At 42.0% G+C, this 10,972-nt stretch overlaps 1 protein-coding gene across 1 annotated transcript in view; it reads right to left on the bottom strand.

Moving 5' to 3' along the window:
* Window positions 1-10,972, bottom strand: part of ZCWPW2 (zinc finger CW-type and PWWP domain containing 2) — a 132,990-nt gene that overhangs the window by 56,938 nt on the left and 65,080 nt on the right. The window contains 1 exon segment of the mRNA XM_025202353.1: window positions 3,693-3,739. Coding sequence (XP_025058138.1) covers window positions 3,693-3,739 — 47 coding nt within the window.

The following is a 10,972-nucleotide window of genomic DNA, read 5'->3' as shown; positions in this document are numbered from 1 at the left end:
GTGAGGATTTATTCACCAAGGCGCCCCCGGGGGTTACAAGAAGTAATGGCCACAAGCTAGCAGAGAGCAGATTTAGACTGGACATTAGGAAGAACTTCACAGTTAGAGTGGCCAAGGTCTGGAACGGGGTCCCAAGGGAGGTGGTGCCTAACCTGGGGGTCTTCAAGAGGAGGTTACATAACCATCTAGCTGGGGTCATCTAGACCCAGCCCTCTTTCCTGCCTATGCAGGAGGTCGGACTCGATGATCTATTGAGGTCCCTTCCGGCCCTAATATCTATGAATCTATGACGTGGCTTAAATCAATTGGTCACTGTGTAAACAAAACCAGCTTACACTTCCGCTCTAATGGGAGAATTCTGAATACACGCAATAGAATAACTTAGTAGACTGATCAACCACTAATCACTCCCCGTCATCACGGTCCCGACATATCCTAACCCTCCTGCAGGCTTGTCCGGTCATTCACGGTATCTCATCGTCACACGGTCGATTATATTCGAGCACGTGTCTCAGGTTACAAACAATGAAAGCCTTCTGCCTGCGTCGCACATCACTATCTGGGCGACATAAGTAAACAATCTCCTGCAACCAACAGGCGTCTGTGCCTGGTTAATTTTACCCCATCCATTAATTACCCGCCTGTCAAGGTGAAAGGTTTACTGCTCCGGCTCTGGAAGTCAGAAAGCAGCTGCCGGTGCTGCTCTGATCCCCGACAGCTGGGAATTCCAAGAGGAAAAGAGACAGCATGCCAGATGACCCATCACTGAGTTGTATACAGCCACAGGCCATATATTTGACACCCCTGCTTTAAACAATCTACATATTCCTTGGAAAATGAAGGTTTAGTGAACAATTTTCCAAGCCAACTACTGTTGTTAGATCTCATGATACCAACATTCTCTAGATCTCATAAAAGTATGTTAGTTTGTTACCAAGGTACCCATATTTGAGATCTGATGTTTTAATTTTTTCAATTTCCCCCAAATATGAAAGCTGTTAAAGGGAGTTATTTTTCTGTCCCATATTTTTTAAAGGATTTCAAACATTTTCCTCTTGAGAAACTTTGTCCTCATTTACATCATAAAATTGAGAGGTATACCCACCCCAGAATACCTTGGTGGTTAGTATATTCATCTGAGATGTAAGAGTTGTATTCATGTCCCTGCTCTCCCATCCTCTTGCATCCCAGTTGAATAACCACCTGAATAAAAGGGTCAGTTTCTCTCTCTCTTACCCAATGCATAGGGAATGTATTAATGCAAAGTGGAACAACTCCAACATGACTGACTGACTAAAGACCATGCAATAACAGCAAACAGCATGGTGAGCAGGCCACACCTGAGACTTGGGTTGCTATTGTATGTGGCATGGTGAGCCCTCACCTGGAGTATTATATATAGTTCTGGTCACTCGTTTTAAAGATAGATGCATTTAATCTGAAAGAGGTGCAGAAAAGGGATACTAGAATGATCCAGGCAAAAAACAAAGAGGTAGTAGAAAGAGCTTGGTTTCTTTAGCCTACCAACATGAAATGTGAGAAGGGGTGTGACTGTTTTTTTACAACTAAGCTTGGTGACAAACTCCACTGAGGGAAAACAGCTATTTTATCTAGGAAACAGGAATAATACAAGAGTAAATGGGCAGAAAAAAACCACGAGTCAACTTGCCCTGAAAATAAGGAGGGAATTTCAACTAATCAGTGAACTGAGCTTCTGGAACAGCCTTCCATTTGAAATGGTGGAGCCAGGCAATCAAACTAGCTTTCAGATAGAGCTTGATAAAAGTTTGATGATGTGGTTTCCTGGTTATTCATTAAAAGATTGTTTGTCTTCTCAGCTCCCAGAAAGGTGGCACTCGGGACTGCTGCCCTGGTCACCACTCCCCAGTTACACTACTGAGATACAAAAGTACCAAACTGAAATTTCAATTTCATGTTATAAGTATCTTCAATTTTAAGTTATAGGTACTAAAAAACCCCATAGAACTGAAACTATATCCTGGAATTTTGAAAACAATTAATATTTTTTAATATCATACCTGAATCATATTTGCAACCCAGATATTACTGCAATAAAGTGTTTTAGACATTGTTACAAAATAAAAATGGAAAAAAAAAAACAAAACCCACTCTGATAGGGCACGTCCAGATGAGCATGAGCCCATCTGTGGTGCCGCAAACTGCAAGCGCCACACATGCAGACATTCGTGCGTTGCTGCTTTATGGCACAACAGCATTTTTTGACAGCTGGAAACCCCTGGTGGTGCGTGTGGCGGCAGCATGCACCACCCGAAACTGAAGCCTGGCCAGCCAGAGCCATACTCAGGCTTCCAACCAGGCTCTGTGCACCGGATCACCACTGCTAGAGCCTTGGGAGACCCCCAGCACCCCAGGCAACGCTGCTGAGGCCAGTCCAGATGCTGGCCCCAGAACTATACCCTACCCAGGGCAACTTGGCGGACGTCAAAGTGCACGTGCATAGACGTTCCCCACAGACAAATAGCAGTGGCACAACAGTGTGCCACTGCTATTTGTCCCTGGGGAAACACAGACGTGCCCTGTGTGGAAAAGACTTACCTCCGTCAGATGAAGAGAGGAGACCACAGGACGCTGCGCTAGAAGCGGCGTGCAGTTAAAATGAAACCACAGCGCTCCTGCCTGCCGCAGCAAAGAAGAAAAAGGAAAAAAACTGAGAATCAGACAGAGTTGGGATTGGCTCCTACATCAGCATGGGCACGCTTTGTAACAGCGTGCTGGGGCCAATTCGTGGCCCAGAACACTGCTGCCAGGATAAAAAGCCCAGCAGAGAAACAGCAAGAAGGACCAGAAGTGGGGTCCCCGACAAGCCTGAAGGGGCCACATATTGAAAGTAGTCCCAGCCCAGGGACGTGGTGGCTACCCCAGGAAGGGGTTTTGCTGGAAAGAGAGCCAGGGATGGCTCTATAATTTAATTTATCGGAAGGGACTCCATGGGAGACAGGGACTCACAGCTCAGACTGGACCTTAACAGAATCAGACAGAGCAGGTAACAGCAGACAATCAAGTCATAGCAAGTATAAGACGTCAGTAGAGAGTGGGATGCCGGGGAACCTGACAGCCGGTGGCCAGAAAGGCACTTTAAGTAAGGCAAGGTACGGCTGGGATCAAACAGGTCAAGTAAGGTACCGATTCAGTCATGGTAAATCTCAAGGTATAAGATACAAAAGAGTGCATCATAATCATTCTGGCAACACAAGCAACAACATCTTTAGTTGGTGTTAGGTAGGGTATAGGGGAGGCACAGCCCCAAGCAGGAAGGGCAAACAGAACAACCAGAGGAAGGTGCCAGGAGGGACGGGATAAAACATCTTCCTCTCCACAAAAATTGATTTTCCAAAGACATGACAGGCGAGATCCCACCTGAGGCACTGACCGAGGTCCCATCCATTTATAAGCTTGTTCTTCTTTTAAAGCAATGGTGAAGCCAGAAAGATCCACACAAAACCGACACACTAGTGAAAAGCATGGAAAACTACACCTTGTCTGGACACACCCATACTGGTTTTAAGTATGTGAAAATTTGAGTATCTAGCAATGGTTGATTAACTAAATGTCAACAAACTTGAAAAAATATCTAGCGTATAACTTTTAATCAAAAAACAGGACAAGGAAATTGATGTTTTAAGCACATATTTTGTAAAATAAGGTCTTACTCTTCTTTTGGATAGCTCTGTGTCATTACTGGCATCTGTTTTGCCCCCTGAAAAATAATGCAAACAAACAAACAAAAAAACCACACTGAACATTATTTTTGGCAAATAAATTGATAATCTATATCTTTAAGTATAAATATAATAAACCTATAAAGAGAGCGAGAGAGAACCTCTATTATGTCTAACAAGCTAACTTCTTAGATATATCCATATTAGCAGCAGGGCTAATTTAGAACTACTCAAGTATCTCTGACAATGCACCATACCATATAGACACAGACTATTAACGCTTTAATTGATTTATAAGGCCATATTAACAACATTAATCAAAGAAGGAATATTAAATTATTTTAGGCCAGGTTCTCATATGATAGCCTCTCTTATTGGTGCAAATGGCATTAGATAATCAAGTAAAAATAACAATGTGGCCCTTTATAGTTTTTCCTACATGTTTACTACTAAGAAAAAAAGAAAGATTGGGGTTCTCTCTTATATAAAAATATGGATTGTTCTCGAGTAAAGATAGGGATTGTGAATCAAGATGTGAATGAATAAAGCACTTGTTACTACAGTCTTGTAAATGAATTAATAAAGGTATTTCTATATTGTTTTCCTGCCAAGGCTAGGACTGCCATTGAGTAAGTTAGATCTGCAAATAAATCTGTGTTCATCCAAGACTGGCTTTTAAGCAGCACACACCCTCAGCGCTCTTCAGCTCTGTGCCTCCAAAGAAACTAAGAGTTTTTTCTGGGATGTGTAGTCAGGACCACTGTCAACCATAAGCAGTGCTGGGCTTAGGTATGTACAAAGTCAGAACAAATGGGTGGAGCTAATTTTCTTGATGGCATTTTCAGGCTCAACAGGGAGGCAGTATAATCATGACTGAAAACAGCTGTACTCTTTAGACATCTGTATGCAGTCTAGATTAATGTCTCAAACTTTCATTATCAAAATTGCCCATGATTAGTTCTATTAAGTGCCAGATCCATAAAAAGACATAAGGGCATTTTTACATGTTTTTTCCAACAGGGCATCGGGCGCTTTTAATTAGCAAGCCACATGTCATATGTATCAGCAGCGTAGTGCGTCCCCTTGCTGAGAAAATGGCGGTGGGGTGCTTTGAACTAATGCACACTGAATGTGTTTTATTTCAAAGTGCAACCGCTGCCATTTTCTCAGCATGGAGACACACTTCACTGCTGATGCACTTGATGCCTGAGGATGCCAGAGCACATCATTTTACAATTAAATCGAGTCTGTTCCAATGCACTGGATTTCCAGCACATTGAAGCAAGCTCCCCACATGTGTCTAAGTGTCCTAAGCATCTAAAACAAGGTGACCAAAATTCACCTAAATCTTATGTCAAACTACTATCCAACTGCAGCACCCTAACCTTAGGGGCGGCCAAAATTCACTAGGTACTCCCCCCTGCAGCCTGAAAGCTCCCTAGACACCAGTAGCTGCAGTTCTGCGAATGTGTTAAACTGCCACAGCCTGAGCAGGTAGGTCTTCTAGCTCCTAAGTCCCCTTGGAATCCAAAACCTATGCAAAAGAACATCAATATATTCCATAACACACTTCATTAATGAAAATATGGCATTAAACAGTTCTACAACATACATTTTGTAAATAAAGTTATTTTATTTTTATTTTTTTATGAAAGGAGCTACAGATTTTAAATCTACTTAATAGTTTCAGTGCAAATATACTTAGACTCCACATCTTTTTTGCATTTTTCAACAAGAACTGATTGACAGGCCTGAAATTTCCTATAGTGACAGAGAAGACAGCTTTCTAATACCCTCCTCTGGGTACCATCACTGGAACAACTTACTGCTCAGGTAAGTAGTGAAAATATAGAAAAATTATCTAACCAGTAGCTAGAATTATTTGCCATGTGCTGTCCATATGCACACTCTACTCTGGGTGTTTGTGTGCCTAAAAGATCAGTGTACAAACACCCTGCCACTTCTTGTGCTCTGCACTTCCCACTCTTCAGTTCTCTCAGCAAGAGATTCCCAGAATATTAGGGACTCCAAGGATAAGGGGAAGGAGAGCAAGATGCAGAATGCACTTATGGATGATACATCTCAAAAAACTCGTTACTGATAAATATATATTTTTTGCCTTCAAGTGTTTCCCCATGTGAACATTCTACTGTGAGCAACTCCAAAGTAATATCACCTACATATCATGTTTGTCTAGGATTCTGAGACCCACAACACCTGTAAGACTGCTTTACCAAATGTAATTTCCAGTCTCAGAGGTTCCACAATAAAGTAGCATGTATGATAAAGGTGCATATGAAGATCAGGTAGATTCTACAGAGTCTACCGAAGTCACTAGAGGATCTGGTGGAATGCACTCTTACCATCATTGGCAAGTTTGGTTATTCTTAAGGTCCCTGAACAGATCTCAGTATACTAGACCTGAGTTCTTTCAGTCATCCAATCTGGGGGGTGAAATTGATGAGCTGCAGCTCTCATAGTTGAATCAGTAGAAATTATTTAACAACTCACCAAAAGTGAACTAAACAAAAAAAAACAAACAATCACTGTTACCAGCAGTATTGGGAATTCATTAAGAATGGGCACTGAACTGGTAAGCGTAAACTCTGTGTATTTACATTTGTGGAGATGAAATTGAGCTCACAGGAACTTCATTGAAACTGAGACCTTTGAAGCTGCATGAATTATTGAAATTAACATTTGATATCAGAGAGCGTATCAGTCCCTTTTCCCAACCTTCAGAGTTATCCTGAGCTCTGAGCCAGAGGAAAGGATGGGCAGGAAGTACAAATGCAAAAAACAACTCTCAAAGAATAACAGCTACTAGAATATAACCTTTCTTTCTTCTTTGAGGCCTTCTGAGCAATATTACCCAAAATGGACAGAGGAGTGGAGTGAGTTGTTCATTAGTTAAGCAAGGAATAGGGGAGAGCCTGCCTGAATCTCAGTAGAAGACAAAGTCTAATGTAAAGTGTTTGAGTGGGAGGTGAGCATTCAGTGAAGTTAAATGAGATGCATGTGGCTGCTCTACAAACTTCTCATGTACCTTAATCATATGATAGGCAGGTGCAGTATGAAACATGCTATATTTCTGTTGGAAAAGGAACCTTAGTTTTAGAACAACAAATGAGAAGGCACAAGGTGATTTCTTTAGAAAATCTTTGAGCAGAAATAGCCTCTGCCCTTTGTAACTTTCTCCATATGCCAAAAATAATCTATTACCTATATGCTAGATTTTAGTCCAGTCCAAATGTCATGGCATACACATATACACAGCGATTCATTTCTGGGGGATATTATTAATACATACATATTCCCCTAAATTGGGTTTCCTATCACCATGTTTATAGTTAATAATATTATTAACTAAATAATAATTAATAATAAGCTACGTTTTTCTCAATCATTCATATGTTTCTATGTAACATTCAGTATGATGACCTACATAATAAATGGGTTATTAGTTGTTTGACAATCTAACCTGTTGGACTAGCTATCAGCCAGTTCCTGTGTTAGGTTTCTGCCCAGACAGTGGCTGAACACGTTTCAAAAGGGAAATGAATCAGATGTTCTTTTTTGATATGCATCTAAACTTGTCAGACTGATGGCTGTTCAGAGGAAAGAATCTGATGCAAAGATATGAATGTTTCTGTCTTCCTTGACTAGAATAAAGATGAAGGATGTGTGATAAGGCTGGTGGTGCTCAAGGTTTAGGCTGGTGGTGCTCAAGGTTTAGGCTGGTGGTGCTCACCCCTGCAGATGGGGTGAATAGAGCAGGGCCAATTTTAAGGCCAGATTGGGCCCTACCTCCCCTGCACACTGCCCCTGACCCAGCTCCGAGCACCAGAATTGGGCCCTACACTGGCCCCATGCACTGGGATCTAGTGCTTGGGCCCTGCACCATCTCTGCCCCACCACTGGGCCCTAGGGCCTGGTACCGCCTCTGCCTGCTGGAATAAAGTTTTGAGACCTTGCATGGCCTCCATCTGTACACCAAGATTGGGCTCTGGGGCTTCACATCACCTCTGCCTGGCCCCCATGCACAGGAACTGGGCCTCACACTGCCCTGCATGCCCAATCTAGCACATAGCACCACAGCTTACAGGGCTCCCCATATACCAGTGAAAAGCCCTGTGGACTTGATGACAGTGCTGGGGGCCAGATCTGGCCTATGGCCCAGCAGTTGAGCACCCCTGTGATAAGGGATGTAAGCAGAAGTCCCCTGGGGGGAAGTTATTCAAAATACCCTAAATCTAGAGCAAGTGTCTCAAAACTTTGTCATAGTGAGCCTCACTTAGCTATAAAAAGACTGCGCCTTCCCCTGGTTTGCTAAAACAATACAACAAACTGAAAATAGGTCCACATACTGCACAAAATGAATAAACAGAATCATGGGATTTGATCATTAAAGATAGAATGAATACTTTTGAAACTCAAACTAAGTTCAAGGGCAGTATAAATGAAAGCAGTTAAATGAGAACTTTTCTTAAACATTTTAGGAAACATGATATCAAACAATGATAGGTGAACTCACTATAAAAAGCCATCAGTCCTACTTTAGCAATGGGAGGGGTATGTTTGTTTCCTCACTGTACAAAGCAGCGGCATTTGGTGTTACAGTGCAGAAAGGAAGAGATGCACGTCATCTTCAACAGAAAGCACTTTGTTTTGACAGCAGTTAATGCCGAAAAGTCCGACTCTCATAGGCAGGTGGAAGAAAAAGGAATGGGAACTTTAAGAGCCTAGTGTGTTAACTCAGAAAACTCAGATCCTACTGATAACCAAAAAGTCTGCAGCTGGCATTTGTGCTGCAGTTCCTGATCGCTTGACAGATCAATAAGGCTTTCCTCTTCTTTTGAGGACAGCATGTGGGGATTGGCTTAAAGGTGAATGGGTTCCTGATCCACTGATTACATATGGCTTTGCCCACTTCAGGAACGTATTCATGAAACTGTTCCCAGTAGACCCCATAAGTGCTGAACAATTACATCATGGATACTGTCAACTGACAGATCACCGCACTGTTGCACAATTTCCTTCAGTGTTGAAAACATGCAAACAGATCCCTGTTGCATACATAAAGACCACAATTCAAGTTTGTTAATGAACGCTGCTGTCTGGTGATCAAAAGCAACAAACACATTTGCATCTCATCCCTGAAGCAACACATTCAGAGAATTCAATCACTTGAATGTGTCAGCCAGATGTGACAACAAAAGATACCCTAGTGTCACTAAAATACTGTAAAAATGGGGAGTTACTACTGGCAAGAAAAATATGGACTTCATCACATAGTTCACATAGTCTTGTCAGTACCTTGCCCCTGGACACCCAACCAACTTCTGCATGTAGCAACAATTGTGTGAAGTTTGCTCCCATCTCTTTTTGCAAAAAATGCCAGGAACTCTTGAATTAACCAGGCGCAACTTTATAAAGTTTACAGTTTTTACTGCAACTGAAAGAACATTGCTAAGCTCCTCTGGCATTTTCTTAGCAGCCAGTGCCTGCCTGTGGATCATATAATGATTCCAGGTTGCTGTAGGAACCATTTCTTGTACCGTTGTCACAAGCCCACTATGCCATCCTGTCATAAACTGTGCTCCTTCAATACAAATTCCAAAACAAGGTTCCCAATCAAGGCCTGTCTTGGACAGAATATTTAACAGTTTAAAAATCTCTTCAGCAGTTGTTTGTGTGGGGAGAGGCCAGCAAAACAAAAATTCCTCCTTTAATTCTGTTGCTATAGCAAAATGAATATCTACCAATAGCTGTGCAGCATGTGATATATCAGTAGACTCATCTATCTGAATGGAATAGTATGGGCTCTGATGAACACTTGCTAAAAGCTGCTCTTTTACATCGCTGGCTATCTCTGCAATATGGCGTGAAACTATTATTTGAAAGTGGGATCACATCCATCTGTAATGCTGCGTTCTGTCCTATCATGACCAAGCACATATCCTTTGCACCTGAAAGTAGCAGTTTTTCACCTATGTTGTTGGCTTTGCCTGCTTTGGCAATGAGCAAAGCCACATGGTAAGAAGCTTCAGTAGCCTCCATGTTTACAGTGCTATACACTTCAGCAATTTTTTTTTGTCCTGTTAACTCATTAAGCTTCCTCTGGAAAAAAAAAAAAAAAAATCTACTGGTTTAAATACTAAGGTAAGGTGTCTTGTTTCAAGATGCCGGCATAGCTTGCAGGGCCACATACTGTCGTTTGCCAATACTTTGGCACATGCAACACATCGAGACCTTGGTGCACCACTGGACCCACTCCATGTAAAACCAAGCTTTAAATAAGCTTTGTCATATTTTCAACTTTTGCATTTTGTTGGAAGTTCTGCTGCTGCACGCTCTTCGGCTTGGGTTGTATGCTTTTCTCTCTCTGTCATAATACAATCTATTTCTCATTTAAGTTGTTTCTCACTAACTGTACTGTTAAGGTTTGTAAGTTTACTTACGAAAAATGATGCAATGTTCATCTGACGTGTCATAGTTGCCAAGCAACATTAGTACATTAAACACAAGCCTTTTGTGTTATTTTATTTTTAGTTATTTTAAAATAATACATTTGAAATATAAGTCTTTTTTTCAAGTCATCTAACCTCTCCTCAGGAAAAAAAACAGAAAAGAAAAGCTTACAGCTCGCACCTCCCTCGACATGATGCCATGCCTCTTCAGGGTGGCCAGCCTCATAGTTTGAGAGCCACTGCTCTAGAGGAAGGAAAGGTCACCAGTAAGGGAAGGTGGTGAACCCTCTGGGGCAAGCTGGCAGGATTGTTAGCTGCTAGAAATACAGAGAAATCCCCAGGAATGCTGCTTCAAGTTAGAACAGAACATTAAGGTTTTTTTGGTTTTTTTTTTCCCCCCAGATGTAACAACTCTTTTGCTTAGAGATAATTGTGAAGCTGAGCGTGCACGTAGCTGGGAGAGAGAGCAGACAGGTAGGTACCTGGATGAGCCCTGAGCACCATAGGGTTTACAGAAAAGACCATGAGTGAAACTAGGAGACCATAGGTGCTTGTACACATAATGATGTCATGATGTACATATGACAAAAATGTCATTGTGTGTGGGTAAAGGCATCACACATTATACATGCGCAAGTTTTGGGAAGGTTTAGATGAGTTTGCAACAAGGCATTGCAGCTATTAGACAGCTCATCCCTCAGCCACGAGAGAGGTGGGAAGGCTCTGCAGAAAAAAGGATTGGACTCCTTGCCACTTTTGCCTCCAGCTCAAGGCAGCACCCAGCTCAATCCAACTCTTTCC

Source organism: Alligator sinensis, unplaced genomic scaffold (assembly GCF_000455745.1).
Source record: "Alligator sinensis unplaced genomic scaffold, ASM45574v1 scaffold181_1, whole genome shotgun sequence".
Lineage (NCBI taxonomy): Eukaryota > Metazoa > Chordata > Crocodylia > Alligatoridae > Alligator > Alligator sinensis.
Note: the sequence above shows the minus strand (reverse complement) of the source record. Positions and strands in the feature narration are given on the sequence as shown.